The sequence below is a fragment of the Ursus arctos genome, unplaced genomic scaffold (genome assembly GCF_023065955.2).
Source record: "Ursus arctos isolate Adak ecotype North America unplaced genomic scaffold, UrsArc2.0 scaffold_2, whole genome shotgun sequence".
NCBI classification, from domain to species: Eukaryota; Metazoa; Chordata; class Mammalia; order Carnivora; family Ursidae; genus Ursus; species Ursus arctos.
This window is the reverse complement of record NW_026622874.1, coordinates 69,330,402-69,346,926: the sequence shown is the minus strand read 5'-3', so window position 1 is coordinate 69,346,926 and position 16,525 is coordinate 69,330,402. Positions and strand designations below refer to the sequence as shown.

At 53.5% G+C, this 16,525-nt stretch overlaps 1 protein-coding gene across 1 annotated transcript in view; it reads right to left on the bottom strand.

Moving 5' to 3' along the window:
- Nucleotides 1–882: 882 nt before the first annotated feature.
- CUNH16orf96 (chromosome unknown C16orf96 homolog) overlaps nucleotides 883–16,525 on the bottom strand; it is a 35,256-nt gene continuing 19,613 nt past the window's right edge. The window contains exons 11-18 of the mRNA XM_026520490.4: nucleotides 12,821–12,939; nucleotides 12,056–12,118; nucleotides 9,519–9,611; nucleotides 8,458–8,638; nucleotides 8,227–8,329; nucleotides 3,063–3,143; nucleotides 2,143–2,356; nucleotides 883–1,045 (exon numbers count right to left, since the gene is read on the bottom strand). Of these exons, the coding sequence (XP_026376275.2) occupies nucleotides 1,030–1,045; nucleotides 2,143–2,356; nucleotides 3,063–3,143; nucleotides 8,227–8,329; nucleotides 8,458–8,638; nucleotides 9,519–9,611; nucleotides 12,056–12,118; nucleotides 12,821–12,939 (870 nt within the window). The 3' untranslated portion in view covers nucleotides 883–1,029. The remainder of the gene's footprint in view (nucleotides 1,046–2,142; nucleotides 2,357–3,062; nucleotides 3,144–8,226; nucleotides 8,330–8,457; nucleotides 8,639–9,518; nucleotides 9,612–12,055; nucleotides 12,119–12,820; nucleotides 12,940–16,525) is intronic.

The window sequence follows — 16,525 nt, the reverse complement described above, 5'->3', positions numbered from 1 at the left end:
CCAGGGGTCGGTGCAGCACCTCCCTCCCAGCTTCCTGCAGGCCCCACCCTCTGGGGCTGGAATCTGGAGGGGCAAGGATTCTGTGTGCAGCTCCCATCTGGGACCAGGCCAAAGGCCGGCTTGTTCCCCCAAAACCTCTACAGGGGACAGGACCGTTGTCTTCTGCTATTGCTCCTGACTGGCTGCTGGTGGGCGTCCCCACCTTCCTAAACACTGAGGAGCCCGTCGAAATGCAAATGGTTACATAGTGACCTACCTGGGCCTCATTCCTCGATGCCTGGACTGCAGGAACCAGCTCAACTGGTTGGATTCCCTTTGTAAAACTGAAAAATGGCTGGGAAGGCAGCTTTGAGGGGCGAGTGGGGATGGATAAGAGGGTCTGAGAATTGAGCCTGGGTGTGTCTGGGTGCCTGAGGATCAGGGCTGCAGGGGACAAGCCTGGCATGGGATGCTTTGCCTGAGCCCGGGCCACACCTCCCTTTCCTGCTATAGGAGGTGATGGAAGTTGGGGCCCTCATACCCACGTACAGCACGCAAGGAGGACAGCTCCTGACCGGGGGCTGGATGGAGAGCTGAGGCCTCCCTGAGCAAACCTGGGCAGGTCACACCACCACCCCTGCCCTCAGACCCCCTATCTTCCCAGAACACAGGGCTGAGGCACCTCGGGACACTTTGCCACGGTGGAAAATGTAGCAGAGGCAAGAAGGTTTGCTGTTGATTCTCTACTGGGACTTAGCCATGGTGGTTCTGGCTGGTGGCTCTGAGACACTGACCCCTGGGTGGGGGCCTGAGTAGGAACCAACAGGTCCACTCACCCACATGGAGCAGACAAGGCCACCCTCCAAAGAGGGCACCAGGCCAGTCACCCTCATCCACAGTCAAAAAAGTGAAAGATTTTATTCTGGGGAGAAGTTGCCAAAAATACTCATCTGTGATACAGGTGTGGGTACGGGGTCCAGGACTGCACCAGCCAGCTCCCCCTAAGGCATCTTGAACAGGTAAGTCGCCTGGGTCAGGAAAGGCTTGGCCTCATTTAAACACAGTCCTTGAAGAAAGAAAAGAGAAGTCAGGGTCTGGGAGTGGTCACGGATGAGGAGCTGGGGAAGGGTACACAGTGTTCCCAGACTCTGATGGCCGCCAGCCCGGGGATCCTCCCCCATACCAACTCCCTGGCTCCCCCCATGGTGGACCCCCTTACCCACCTGGCAGTCCTGGGGGCCTCTAGTGGATGTTGGGGGTAGGGTCATGGCCCAAAACCACACAGAGGGAACTTTTTTTAGACTTTGTGTAATGTGGTAGACATGTCAGAAGTACAAAAAGCATAGAGAACACAACTAGGCAGAGTCGGGGAGTGGAAAGGAAGAGGGAGAGAAGCTGATGGAGAAGGAGGGAGGAACAAGCCGCCTAAAGGGAAGAAATCAAGCCAGGCGTGCACGGTGGCAGTTGCCCACTAAATGGCCAGATCAGGACATTACGACCTCCTGGTCTGCTCTTTGTTCCAAGTGCACAGGCAGTTAGCACAGGAACCAGAAGGATGTCACACAGGCGTGCGGGATTCCAGCCCTCAGTGGGAGAGAGCAGTCCTGGAATATTCCAGGGCTGTTGCTCCAAGTTCCTCATGGATTGGCCAAAAAAGTAAATATAAACAATCAGGTTTTAAAAATATCCAATTCATAACCATAATTACTAGTGGGAATAATCAACATGAAATAAAAGGATGCACACAGTAAAATTTGGTTCCCGTGAGAAAATTGGTCTTGTTAGAAATAATGGCCCCCAAAGAAAACGTCCGTGGGCAGCAGTTGTAATTGGAACTGATTCTGATAGAGTTATTTCAGCAAAATAAAAAGGAAACTGTTTTTAAAAGCACATTAGCTGTTGTATTGAAAATTGGTCAAGGAATTGGCTTAGTGGAAAACTCAATCTAGAAAGCTGTGTACTCCACGGAGTGTAGGATAAGGAGGATTGTGTTGTGTGTATTTATATGCAGAGTTAAAATAGCCACTGGGTCAAAATGAGTCCCTTATGGAGGCCCCTCCCCCAGGTCCAGGGCCCCTGCACCCTCCTCAGGCCAGGCTCAGGGCCCAGTCTCTGTGGGCAGGGGAGAAGAGGGGCAGTAGGGGTGCAGGACGCAGGGCTCACGGATTGGTGGGCTCCTCGGAGGGCTGCATGCTGGCTCGGGACTCGAGGCGCAGAGGCCTTGGGTGCCGGGCGGGCCCTGGGGCCTGCTGGGGGTCCCGCAGGGATGGCGTCAGTGGCGGGAGCAGTGGCAGGGGCGGCAGCGATGGAGGCCGAGCTGGCATCGTAGGTGGGGGGCCTGAGGCACCGGAGCGCACGCTGGTGTGGGGGCGCAGGGCTGGGAGGGGCAGGAAAGTCGGTGATATGTCCCAGGAACATGCCCGGGGGAGGCTGGCCGGATGGGGTCATACCCACTAAGGAGCCGAGCCTTCCAGCCTGGAAGTGGTTTCCCACAGCTCGCCCAGTCCCAGGCACCCTAAACTTCCCCGGGGGGTGACCCCAGATAAATGACACCAGAAACGGAGGCTGATCTGGACATGGACCTGGAGTCCAGGATCAGGGGTGCTGTGCCCCAGCTCCACACTGTCAACCAGGAGAGCAGGGCTGAGGACTGCATGGGCTAACAAGGGAGAAAGTGCTTCGGACACCGTCAGGCACCCGCAGATGCCTGGTGCATGGCGAGAGGAATCCGAGGAGTCCCCCCCAGCCCGGCTCATGGGGCCCCAGGCAGAGAGGCCCAGGAGAATGAATGCGCTCCTTGTACCACCCCTGCAGCTAGCTAGACACCTGCGGACAGATATCGGGCCTCAACCCCTGGGATGGCACCCCTGAAGGGTAAACTAGGAGCCCAGGTTGGCTGGAGGCCATGGCCAGGGAGCGGAGTGCTGGGTGGGGGACACTCAAGGGGCCGTCTTGGGCCCTGGCATAGAGCAGGTGAGAGACGCATGAGGTGGGGCAGGAGAGCCCCAGGCTGGGACTGGGGGGCACCAGAGACCCTGCCAGAATCCCAGCTGGGCCAGGGAGTTAGGGGGGCAGGTACTCACGGGGGTAGATGGAACCATAAAAGGTACTCGGGCGCTCACGATCATACAGGTTTCGAGTTGGGGGGTGTGGCATCTTCACAGCTTCACGGAAAAGAGAGGGGAAGAGACAGGACCGGTGAGGGCTCTTGCAGAGTTCCGTCCCCTCCCAGAGGCCCTGCCCAGTCCTGCCAAGGCCCTTTTCTGTGCCCCAGACCAGCCCGGCCTGCTCCACACACCTGCTGTTCAGGCCCTGCGGGAGCCTCCTCTTCCTTCCTTCCCGAGTCTACAGTTTCTCAGGGCAGAGATATTCCCACTGGGGCCAGGCCGCTATCGTGCCCCCGCCCCCACCTTCCCGTCCCTCATCCTGTGTGTGAATTTTTTTTTTTTTGAAGTAAAATTCACATACCACAAAATTAGCATTTATTTATTTTTAAGATTTTATTTCATTTCAATGCATTTCATTTTATTTTATTTTATTTTATTTTATTTGGCAGAGAGACGGAGCACAAGCAGGGGGAGCGGCAGAGAGAAAGGGAGAAGCAGACCCCCTGCTGAGCAAGGAGCCTGCTGCTCGCTCCCAGGACCCCGGGATCATGACCTGAGCTGAAGGCAGACGCTTAATGGGCTTAAAAAATTTTTTTAAGTAATCTCTATGCCCAACATGGAGCTCGCACAACCCCGACATCGAGTCATGCTCCACCAACTGAGCCAGCCGGGCACCCCACAAAATCAACCATTTAAGCGAACAATTAATTCAGTGACATGAAGTTCATTCACAGTGACGTGCCACCACCACCTCTACCTAATTCCAGAACATTTCATGCCCCCCAGGAAAACCCTGTGCCCACGAAGCACTCACTCCCCGTCCTCCTCCTCCCCCAGCCCCTGGCGGCCAGGACTCTGCTTTCTGGGGCGCCTGGGTGGCTCAGCCTTCGGCTCAGGGCGTGATCCTGGAGTCCTGGGATCAAGCCCCGCATCAGGCTCCCTGCTCGGCAGGAAGCCTGCTTCTCCCTCTCCCACTCCCCCTGCTTGTGTTCCCTCTCTCACTGTCTCTCTCTGTCAAATAAATAAATAAAATCTTAAAAAAAAAAAAAAAAAAAAGGAACCTGCTTTCTGTCTCTGCAGTGTGCCTGTTCCAGACCGTTCACAGACCGGGCACTGCACAGTATTTGGCCTCTCGGGTCTGGCTCCGTCCTTCACTTTTGAACCCAAGGCATCCCCTTCTCCGTGTCCAGCCAAGAATCTCCATGACTGGCCACCCAGACCAAAGGCTGCATGAGAAGAGCTGGGACCGTGGCAGGGGGGTGGTGGCATGAGAGTGAAGATGTCCGTGAGGGCCCAGACCTGCCCCTCAGGATGAGTTATAGGGGCACCAAGCTCCTTCCATGAAGGACACGGGATTGTTCCTTGTGCCCAGAGACTGTGTCCTTCCCTCAGTGTCCTGACAATTCCTGCTTCGAATGTCCTTTCTTACAAGAGTCCTTTAGCTCACTCCCATGTTTCACCTTATGCACCGAATTATTTATGTATATCTTATGGTCCCTCGTGGGGTAAAAACTCTAAGAGGGCAGTAACTTTGTTTTGTCCACGCCGGGTCTCCTCCGTGGTACCTAAAACACACGTGGCACCAATAAGGGCTTGGGAATGACAAGCCGAGTGACCAGGGCTGTGTGCATCTCCCTTTTAAGGAAGAACTCACTGTTCAACTGCAGGAGCAAAGGGAGCCCATGGCCTCCACCTTTTGGCACCTCAGGGGCTGTTAGCAGCTCTGGCCAAGGAGGGGAGCACAGGGCCTGGCCAAGGGCTGGGGAGTGTTTGTTCAGAAGCTCCCCAAGGGGCTGGCCTGGACCCAGTCAGGTCTGCTTACTATCTGAGGGTCTCTGCTTGCTCCTCCCTTTCCTCCCCCTCTCTGTTAACCACCCCCACCCCAAACCTCTTGCGTTCCTAACTCTGTCTCGAGGTCTGCATCAACTGTTCCTTGAGCCTGAACTAAGAACTAACACCAGTGTGCTTCATGCGTTCTGCGTAGGAACTAATGCCCAGCTGAGGGGTACTCCCTGGTCCCCCGCTCTAATCACCAGTTGGCACCTGGCTCCTTCCACAGGTCTGAAGCAGGACCAGCCAACCAGCTGACCATGAGACTGTCTCACTGCTTCCCTGCCAGGTGAGGGATGTGGGCCCAGGGCACAGGTGCAAAATCAAGACACAGTGAGGCTTGGAAACCCAGCTCTGACCCAACATTCTCCTTGAGGTCCCACCGATGCCTCGGGCTCTATAGGTCAGAACACAAACTCGACTCCTGACCTGGACAGCTGGTCCTCCCAGGCCCTCCTCTGCGGCTTTCCCACCTCTGCAGAAGCCAGAAGCTGAGAAGCTGGGAGGCTCTCAACAGGGAGGGACCCTAAGCTCTGGCAGATGAGAAAGGTTCCCCAGGGCCTCGAGGCAGGCACACAGCATGGGCAGAGGCCCAGAAGTGGACAGGCTCACTGACACAGTGAACAGTTCTGAGATGCTGGAGGGAGGGGCAGACAGGGGACAAGCCCGTCCCCTCTCCCTCGACTGGCCAAGGAGCCTGGACTCTGAGGGCCATGCCCCGGAGATGTCCCCGCCCTAACTCCTAAAACCTAGGATCCTGAATGACCCAGATGGCCAAACGTAATCGCAAGGCTCTGAAGAGGGAGGCCGGAGGGTCAGACTCAGAGAAGGGGAGGTGAGGACGGAAGTGAGGTCAGAGCGAGGACACATCTTGACCTGGAGGAAGGGGCCACAAGACAAAGAATGCAGGAGGCCCCTGGCAGGTGGAAACAGAGTCTTCCCTAGAGTCTGAGAAGAAACCGGCCCTGCCGACAGCTTGATTTTAGCTCTGTAAGACTCATTTCAGATTTCTGACCTCCAGAACTAAGATAAAATAAACTTGGGTCGAGCCCCTTGGTTTTCGGGAATTAGTCACAGCAGCCACAGGAAACTCTTACGGACAGGTTCTGAGCTGGGGAGGGTGCCGGTCAAGGTGTGTGTTTTAGGCAGTTCACGCAAAGCAGGTGAGATGGGCTGAGGCTGGCGCCCGCCCCTGCCACCTTCTCCTCCATCCTACACAAGCCCTGCCAACTTAGCCTTCCTTCCAGGGCATTTCTCTGAAAGTCCAGCCTGCTGACCACCCGCCTCAGCCCGTCCATCCCCCACCTGCGGGGGCATAGCTCACAGGGGACCAGCTGTTCCCCTGGCCTGGCCTGAGCTCCTGACTCACTGCAAGCATCCGGAGGGCACAGGCTGCCCAGACGCCCCTCAGTGTCCCCTGTGCACCTGGCAAAGGGCTGAGTAAACGGCAGGGCATGCTGAACGGTGACCTGGACACATGCATTGGGGGCCAGGCTGGACCTGGAGGGGGGTATTAAACAGGCTCCTTTAGGTTTAGCTATTGACCCTGTTTTGGATCAGAATGTTCTTTCGAGTAAGTAAATGAGCGGTAAGAGCAACCTGGTCAAAAGATCTGGCCACAGGCGGATTTCTGATTGATTTCTAATACCGGTTAGACTTTGTTGCCCCCCAAGCGGGACAAAGCAGCTGAGGTGTTGTGATTCAGGCCGGCTTTGCTGCATGGGTCTTGAGAATGAATGAGCTGTGGGGAGAGAAGCCCCATCCCTCTGGGTGACAGCCCAGGGGAGGTGGGTGGACGGGAGCCCTGTCTGCTGTGTGAGCGGGGAGAAGGGCCCCTCCACCAAGGATGCACTTCCAGCCAGCAGCCCTTGGCTGCGTTTGTGCAATGCCTCACCGGAAAGGAGGCAGTGTGAGCCTGGAAAGAAGTCGGGGTTCGTTAAATATTAGCCACCATCGTTATTACCCTGCCTGCTGACCCCTGAAGCTTACCCTGAGCCTCCTCCTAATAGCAGCCACTCCTGGGGGCTGAGCCTAGCCCAGGACGAGCCATGAAAGCCACATGGGCCAGATCCGTGCCGGGGAATGCAGGGTTCGGATGGTGTCCTGCCCTCCTGGGTTGACTGGTGGTCCCCAAAAAGATACATCCCCCAGAACCTATGAATATAACCTTTTTTGGAGAAAGGGTCTTCGCAGATTTAATTAAGGATCTTGAGATGAGCTTATCCAGGGTTAAGATGGGCCCTAAACCCAAGGACCAGCATCCTTATAGGAGACAGAAGAAAAGACACAGGGGGAAGGCAGTGGGAAGACGGATGTGGAGACTGGAGGGACACGGCCACCAGCCAAGGAACACGTGGAGCGACCGCAAGCTGGAAGAGGCAGGAAGGAGCCTCCCCCAGAGTCCCGGGGGAGAGCACAGCTCTGGGACACCCTGATTTTGGGCAGTGTATGGCTCCCACCCAGGGCAAAACCAAGAATTCCTCTTCCCAGAAGGAGAAACCCCCGAAGGGTGTGCAGAGAAGGTACCCCTTCTGGTATTGCTGGCCCAATGCTGGCTGAGGACTGGGGTCCCCAGTAGGAGCCAGCTGGAGCAGGGACATTGATGCTACAGCAATCGGAATGACTGGTTCCATGTGTCCCCCACGAACCCAATGCTCACCTACCTGGGACAATAAGACACAGGTCTCCAGGGTGTGTCCACATCTCTTCATTATTCCCAACCCCTTCCCAATCTCCACCACATGTAGACTCACCTTCCGGAGTTCCAATTGTGCCTGGCTTCCAGCCACCACAGGATCTTTGCACCTGCTATGCCCTCCACCTGGACTGCTCTCTTTCCACCTGGCCCCTTTATCCAGCTAACCCCTATTCCCTCATCAGAGGCCTCTCCTTGGACTGATGTCCTTCTCACAACGCTGCCGTCCCCAGCTCAGCATCCCTCTTTCGTGAGGCCATCTGGCACCCCTCCTTAGGCCAGCATCCTTTGTCTCCAGGGCCCTCCCCTCAGGTCAGCTATTCACTGCTTTTCCAAACAATGGATCCTCACCTTCACGTTATTTGCTTACAGTCTGCTTCTCCCACTCCTGTGGAAACCCTGGGGTGACAGCCTATCTTTCTTTGCTCCCCACTGCCTCCCCAGTGCCTGGTGCAGTGCCTGGCATACAGTAGAACCCCATTTATGCAAGTGGCTGTGTGAGGACCCCCAGTCCGGGATGGGGCCAGCTCAAAGCCCAGCCTGCACCTCCTCATGTTCCCCAGCAAGCCAGGACATCCAGGACAGGGGCTCCCAGGAAGTCCTGACACCTCTCACCTGCCAGCTCCTTCTCAACGCTGGTCCAAGGCCGTGCCCCTTCCTGGTTGGTCATTCGGCCCTTGTACAGGATCCCGTCCACTCCCAGAATGTCCACCTCAGCCTGTTAGATGGCCCGGGCCCCAGGTCAGGGAGTGTCCTCCCCTGCCTCTCTAGTACATACAGAGGCTCACCAGACAGAGCACGGCCTCCCCCCAGGTCGCCCATGCCCAGGGCATCTGCCACACTCACGGTGTCATAGTCCAACACCTCGGGGTCCCCGTAGGGGTACAGTGTTGACAAGTCATAGGAGTTGAACTTGAAGTTGGCATCATTGCCGGGGCCGTCGCCCCAGTCCTTCTGGGACCCCAGCAAATCCAGACTCCTGTCCTGGTCTCCGAGGTCCCGGAGCTGCTGTAGCCGCCAGTGTTCCCTGGGGTAGGCAGGTAGGACAGCAGCTACTGGGAGAACCCTCTGCCCCAGAGCGGCACCAGGATGGACTCAAGGGCCCGCCCAGTGGCAAGGCAAGACTGGAATTTCTTCCAGCTTAAGTTTGGGGGCACTCTGCGCTGGCAGGTGGATACGGACAGGCACAGTCGGGGCAGAGGGGAAAAACCAAGCTCCAACCTATGCTCCCCCACACCAAGCCACCCCTGGGGGCCCTGGTCTGTCCCACCAACAAAAGGCTTTTAACCTTTGATCTCCAGGAGTCAGGCATAGGAAAGTAAGGGTGTCGGGCCCTGGCCCCCATGGCCCTCCCCTTCATGTGGCTGTGATTTTTGGTAGGTCAGGAGGTTGACGGTGGGGCTGGGACCCAGGGAGCACGCCAGGTGCGGCAGGATCTGCAGGTCTAGCCACCAGCTCTGCCACTTACTAGTTGTGACCTTGGGCAGGTGGCTGAAGTTCTCTGAACCTCAGTTTCTTCAACTATGAAATGCAGTGAAGACAGAATACACCTCAAAGGGAAGGCTTAAGGATTCGCCGAGGTCGGCTAGGGCAAAGCGCTCAGCGCAATGAGTGGAGGCCAGGGCCCTCGCTTCCTTCCTCCAACTGGAGGCAGCCCGGTCCATCTCAGCTCACAGGAGCGGTAAGATTTAAATGAGAATTCTTCCCCAACGGTCTCCGCCCATAATAGATGCCCAATAAATATGCCTATTCCTCTCTGCCATGGTCCTCTCCCGGGCCATCTCTGCCCAGCCACCTCCCCAAATGGCTCCCTTGCAGGTGGCTGGCATTGCCCTGGGACCGGAGCCGGGCGTCTCCGCAGGGCTGCAGGCTCGAGGGCCTCTGTGGGGCAGGCCCCGCCCACTCACCTCATCTGCTGCTGTTGCAGGTACTCGTAGGTGTTGGCGCTGGCCGGCCGCAGCCGCGAAAGCAGGTGGGCTTTGCGGATGGTGATGAGTTGCCTGTTGGAGGACAAGAGTTTGATGGGAGGTGCGAGTGGCCAGAAGACAGCCCCAGCCTCCCTCCTCCTCCAGGAAGTCCACCCTTAAACCCATCCCCCTCTCTGGAGACGTCCACGGGCCCGCTGCGCTTAGGGCTCAGAAGAGCCCTGATCATCTTTGGCGGTGGTAAGGAACAACTGTTCTGATTACGAAACTAAAAGCCAGAACAGGTGAATCCCAGAAACAGAACACAGAGCCGAGGTTGCCAGGGGCGGGGGGAGGGGATGGGGGGTGGCGGCAAACGGGGCTGGGGTTTCCTTCTGCAAAGTTGCTGGAATGCTCTGGCGCTAGAAGGAGTGGTGGTTGCACAAGGTGTCCGTGCACTAAATGCCCCTGACCTGCCTACTCACAAACGGCTGATCTGTGTTACCAGCTCTCTGAGCAGCGGGAGCCGTTGTACACGTTGATCTGAGAGGTGGTTACGAAGGTGTGTGCACGTGCACAAATTCATCAGTTTGCACCATAAACATTTACATACTTCACTGTATTATTTAAGCCACAATAGAATGTTAAAGTAATACATATTGTCAGCATTTTAGAAAGGACAGAAAAGCACAAATAAACACAAAAAGCTCTATAAGCACGTGACAAATATTTTGATATGTGTCCTTCCAGTAATTTTCCATGCTTATGTATTTTTTTTTTTTAACAAAAACAGGATCATGGGCAACCCCTTTGGGTCCCCTCTCTCCTTGGGAGCTTTGTACTATAACTTTCCTATCGCTCAATAAACCTTGCTAAAAACCAAATCAAAATAAAAATAGGATCATAACAAACTACTTGATTTTCTCACTTAAGTTACTATGAACATTTTTCCAGGCCACTAAATAATTCCTCCACGACTATGCCATCCAATATTGCAAACACTGGACACCGGTGGCTATTTAAATTTATGATTGAATTTAAATAGATGTAAATAAAATGTAAAATTCGGTTTTCAGCCGCATTAGCCCTATGTGGCCGGTGGCTACTGTGTTGGACAGTGTAGTTGTAACCATTTCCACATCTCAGAAGGTTCTCTCATACCTCCTCCTACAACACGACTTATATCAGCTGATGTGAATGTACATAACTCATTCACCATTTCACATTGTTTCCTTTTCTTCTTTTTAAAATATTATAAATAATGCTGCAGCCAGGAATCTGTGGCCTTACCTAAAAAAATCTGGATATGGGCTCAAAGCCCCTCCATGAGCATGGACTGGTGTAGGGTGGTGAGCTTCGTGGGTCACGGGGGCCAGGCTAGCATGGGCGCTGCAAGATTCGGACTCTGAAACCCGATGAGTGTGTTGCTTGGTGGTTCTTCAAAGAGTTAACCATTGAGGAACCACACGACCCAGCACTTCCACCACCTCTAGGTTTATACCCAAAATAACTGAAAGCAGGTGTTCGAGCCAATCTACGTGCACGCCTGTTCACAGGAGCACTAATCACAAGAGCCAAAAGATGAATCAACCCAAACGTCCGTCAGCACCTAAGTGGATAAACAAAATGTGGGAGGCTCATATAATGTGATATGATTCAGCCACAAAAATGGAATGAGGCACTGACAGCTGCCACAACGTGGATGACCCTTGAGAACACGACGCTCCATGACAGAAGCCAGAACCAGGTCCCAGGTTGTAGGACTTCATTCAGACTTCATCCAGAACAGGGAAATCCACAGAGAGAGAAAGTTGGTTAGTGGTTGTCAGGGGCCGAGGGGAGGAGGCCATGGGGGTGACTGCTAATGAGTCTGGGGCTGCCTTTTAGGGAGATGAAAATGCTCTGGAATGAGAGGTGACAGTTGCAGATCATTGTGAACGTGCACCAAACGACACTAAACTGTTCACTTTAAAATGCTGTGTGTGGGGCGCCTGGGTGGCACAGCGGTTAAGCATCTGCCTTCGGCTCAGGGCGTGATCCCGGCGTTATGGGATCGAGTCCCACATCAGGCTCCTCCAGTATGAGCCTGCTTCTTCCTCTCCCACTCCCCCTGCTTGTGTTCCCTCTCTCGCTGGCTGTCTCTATCTCTGTCGAATAAATAAATAAAATCTTTAAAAAAAATAAAAAAAATAAAATGGTGTGTGTATGTGAATTTCACCTAAATAAATGAAAAGTATTAGATTCTAAAAATACATGCAAGGAAGTCCCACAAAGTGCAGCTTTCCCCAGTTTCCTTCTATCCTTTTGCTTTTGGAGTCGATCTTGACTTGGGACACAGCGGGCTCCAGGCAGGGTTGGGGAAGGAGGGGATGCCAGTGCCCCTGCCCAGGAAGGGGAGCAAATGAAACGAAGTGGACAGAATGACGTAGGGACAGACGGAAGAACAGATAAATGATGGACCAAGAACCTGTGCAGGAAAGTAGGTGGGGGAATCCTAAAAGAGAGGGTGGGCGTGGGCGCCCCCTGGCGGCGGTACTCACGGGCCCGTCATCAGCTCCACCGGCCGGTCGCAGGAGATGCACTTCACCCGCTCGAACAGTTTCCTGGAAGAGAGCCAGTCAGCTGCTGCACCGCAGGGGAAGGTCGGTCTGTGCCTCAGCGTCAGGACTTCCCTCCACACCCTACTGCCCCACTGACCTGGCCCAGCTCAGCTCAAGCCCGCTCTGCTGCCCCCCTGCTGATCCCTACCCTGTGGCTGCCTGGGACACAGGTGGGGGATACAGTGGGTGTAGTTTATGTTCCAGCCCCAAACACAATGAAGGTCCTTAAAACCAGGGACCGTCTGGAAAGCTACCCTTCACAGGGGATATTTGGAGGGATGAGGGTCATCTGAGCATAGGAGACCCCTCTCCCCACCCCAACATTGAGTCCCTCTGCCTGGGACTCTCTCTGGATGGGGTGGGGGACATGGCAACAGGGCTCTAGTCCCAGATCCCCAGCCTCCTTGGGAGACCTTGCATGACCCCTACCCTCTGTGAGCCTTGATTTCATGCGTGGCAAGAGGGCTTTCGAGCGGATGTGTTCCTGAATCCCCTCGACAGCCAAGGCCAGAGCCCCTGGGTGCCCTCAGCCCCATCCCACCTTTACCCCCTCCCCCAGGCTGGGAAGCCCCACCCCTTCTCCCTGGGTCCACAGGTCTGGAGTCCTTCCTTCCAGAATCCGCTGGGATACTCCTCTTGTTTCCTCTCTGGAGAGAGGGTCTCCCCAGCCTCTGGGAGCTGCACCCCTACCCAGGAGGGGCTTACTTCCTAAAGCCGGCAGCACTATCAGGGTCAAATCGGAGGCCTTCAATCAGCAGCTTCCTGAGTACTTTCCAGATCTCATCCATTTCTTTCTTCAGACCATTCAAATCACTGTGGACCAGCTGCAAACAGCCAAAGGGAAGAGAAGAGCGTTGAGTCAACTAATTGACACCCCGCTTTGCTCCAGGAAAGGATCTGCAGCAAAGTTACACAGAACGTAACAAGATTAAACAGCGACAGTGAGGGGGTCAAGGAAAGGGAAAACGACAAAGCTTAGGTTAAGGATCATCTGCCTGATGCATGCTGTTGCCAGTTGCAAAGGGAGCTCCAAACCCCCGGGCGTAGGCACCCACTAATCCCATTCTCATCTATGGATTTGCCTGTTCTGGACATTTCATAAAAATGGAATCTATGGCCTTCGGTGTCTGGCTTCTCTCACTCAGCATCACATCTGTGAGGGTCATGCAGGTGGCAGCATGAATCAGACCTTCATTTCTTCTCATGGTTGAATAGTATTCCATTGGATGGAAAGACCACAAATTGTTTAACTGTTCGTCTGTTGATGGGACATTTGGATTGCTTCCACTTTTTAGGTATTATGAGTAATGCTGTTATGAACATTTGTGCACGAGTTTTTGCGTGGGCCTATTTTCATTTCTCTTGGGTACACACCCGGGACTGGAAGTGCTGGGATGTATGGTGACTCTAGGTCTATCTTTTTGAGAAACTGCCAGAATGTTTTTCACAGTGGGACTCATGAATTTTTATTTTATTTATTTATTTTTTAATTAATTAATTAATTTGACAGAGAGAGAGAGAGAGAGACAGCCAGTGAGAGAGGGAACACAAGCAGGGGGAGTGGGAGAGGAAGAAGCAGGCTCCCCGCAGAGGAGCCAAGACAGCTTTCTGAGACTGAGGGTCAAGTCAAAGCACTCAGAAGCCAGCTCGCAGGCTAAAGATGAGACCATGTAAGTGACAAAATAAATAGTAACTTACAAAAATAAAAATAAAAACAACAACAACCAGAAACTGCCATTTGCCACCATACATTGGAGGTGCCTGTAGCAGCAGTATCATTCCTGAACACCGGTAGTTAAGGGAAATAGCTCATCAGTGTTCTCGTCTTTCCTGCAAGAACCATATTTCAGGGTAATCGGCTCAAGCTGATGAGGGAGAGCTCTTCTTTATGGATTTCCAGCTGGTCGATGGGAGAAGCAGAGCTAAGATTGGAGAACTCGCCATTTTGCAACCGGTGAAACAGCCAGTTCAGGCAACAATCCTCAATTTATGAGGAAACTACTAGGAGAACGGCCAATGAGGCAAAAGACATTTCCAGGGTGCCAAAGGGTCACCCCCAAATCACTTGCTGCTTATAAGGGGGAAATACCTTTACACCGGTGACATCAGCCTAGCATCGCTGGGCTCTGATGAATCTTCGCTTCAGCACTGAGGGGACCAGCTGCCAGCGTGACCTATCTGCGGACCCAAGGTGACACGAAGTGCATAGTACCCCAAGAAGACTCTTTCCCCCAGCTCCTTATTTTGAAAACTTTTAAATCTACAGAAGAGTTGCGAGAATAGTCCAAAGGACACTCGTACATCCATTTAGTCAACTTTTAACATTTTACCACATTTTCTTTATCTATACACGTGTGTATCCGTTCATTTTCTGAATCATTTCAGATGAATTGCAGACATGATATATCACCCCTAGCTATAAAAAGTTAAACAGAGGATTACCCTATGACCCAGCAATTCCACTCCTGGCTATCTACCCAAAAGAACCAAAAACAGGTGTTCAAACGAAAACGTGTACGTGTATGTTCACAGCAGCATTATTCGTAACGGTCAAAGGTGGAAACAACCCAAGTGTCCATCAACAGATTAACGAACAAACAGAACGTCGTTTATCTCGTCGACAGAATGGTATCTGGCTATAAAAAAGAAAGGAGATCTGATCCATAAACGAACCTTGAAAACGTGATGCTAAGGGCCAGAAGCCAGTCACAAAAGATCACAGATGGTATGATTCCACTTACATGAAATGTCCAGAACAGGCAAACCCACAGAGGCAGAAAGTAGCCCAGTGGTTGCCAGGGACTGGTGGGGGAGGCCTGGGGGGGCCTGCATAAATGGGTATGGGCTTTTTTTGGGGGAGATAACCGTGTCTAACCACTAGACAGAGGCAGTCCTTGCACAACACTGTAAATGTACTAAATGCCACTGATTTAGTCACTTTAAAATGGTTTTTGGGGGGCGCCTGGGTAGCACAGTGGTTAAGCGTCTGCCTTCGGCTCAGGGCGTGATCCCGGCGTTATGGGATCGAGCCCCACATCAGGCTCCTCCGAAATGAGCCTGCTTCTCTCCCACTCCCCCTGCTTGTGTTCCCTCTCTCGCTGGCTGTCTCTATCTCTGTCCAATAAATAAATAAAATCTTTAAAAAAAAAAATAAAATGGTTTTTGGTTAACCAGCTGGGTGTGGAACCTGCTTGAGATTCTCCCCCCGCTCCCACCCCATGCTCTCTGTCTAAAACAGAAAGACCATGATACATCACTCATAAATACTGCAGTACTCGTGAGGACATTTTCTTCTTCTTTTTTAAAACTTTATTTATTTTAGAGACAGAGAGAGAGAAAGTGCAAGCAGGATGAGGGGCAGAGAATCTTAAGCAGGCTGCACACCCAGCATGGAGCCCAACGCAGGGCTTGATCTCACGACCCTGAGATCAGGACCTGAGCCGAAACCAAGAGTCAGACACTCCACTGACTGAGCTACCCCGGCCACCCCCCACCCCCACCCCACACGAGGACGTTTTCTTACGTGACTGCCACGCCGTCATGACACTGAACAACGAACAGGTGTTTCTGACTTTGCGCTACTCCCCAGCCCATCTGTAGGGTTGGCGCAACTGAACCAGGACACAAGCCAGGTCTCCTCGTGAGCTGCATTTGGTTGTTTCGTCTCTGGAGACACTTGTAATTTAGAACAGTCTGTCTCCACTCTTCACTCACCCCATCATTGAATTATTGAAGAAAAGTAGGTCAGCCGTTCTGTAGATAAGCGGAAATCACTCGGGCCGCAGTTCTGCATTTGATTTGTGTGATTTTTATGACGAACGCGTCTCCGAGAGAAACACGTCCGTATCTGCTTTGCTTGTCATTACATATGCCAGGGACTGGCGTCGTAGGCGCCCACTGCGTAGTTGATGACTGCACAAATCCTTGTTTTGTGGATGAGAAAGCGGAGGCTCAGTGAGGTCATGCCACTTGGGGCCCATGGCTGCTCAGGGGGAGCTGGGGCTCGCACGCAGGGCTTCCAGGCTCTGAACCCAAGCTGCAGGCGCCGCACAGTGCTGTGATCATTGCTCTGACTGTTCCCTGTCTCTCCACTGGACGGCCCAAATCAAGGCAGGGACTGTGGTTCATTATCAACATTACTCCAGAGTCTGGCTTATCACAGGTGGTCAGTAAGTGACCAAAGAATAAATAAATGATCAGCAGTCCTCCCTCCTTCTTACCCTCTACCATGCTCCTTTGCTGGCCCAGGCAGGAGAGTTATGGTAGTCAGCCTCCAAGGTGCTCCTCGCCCATGCCTCTTGGTCCTCACACCCTCTCACAGGGAGTAGGGCTGGCCTGTGGAACTACAAGATGCTACAGAAACCATGCGGTATGGCCAACTCATAGAGGACAATGCAGCTTCTGTTGGGC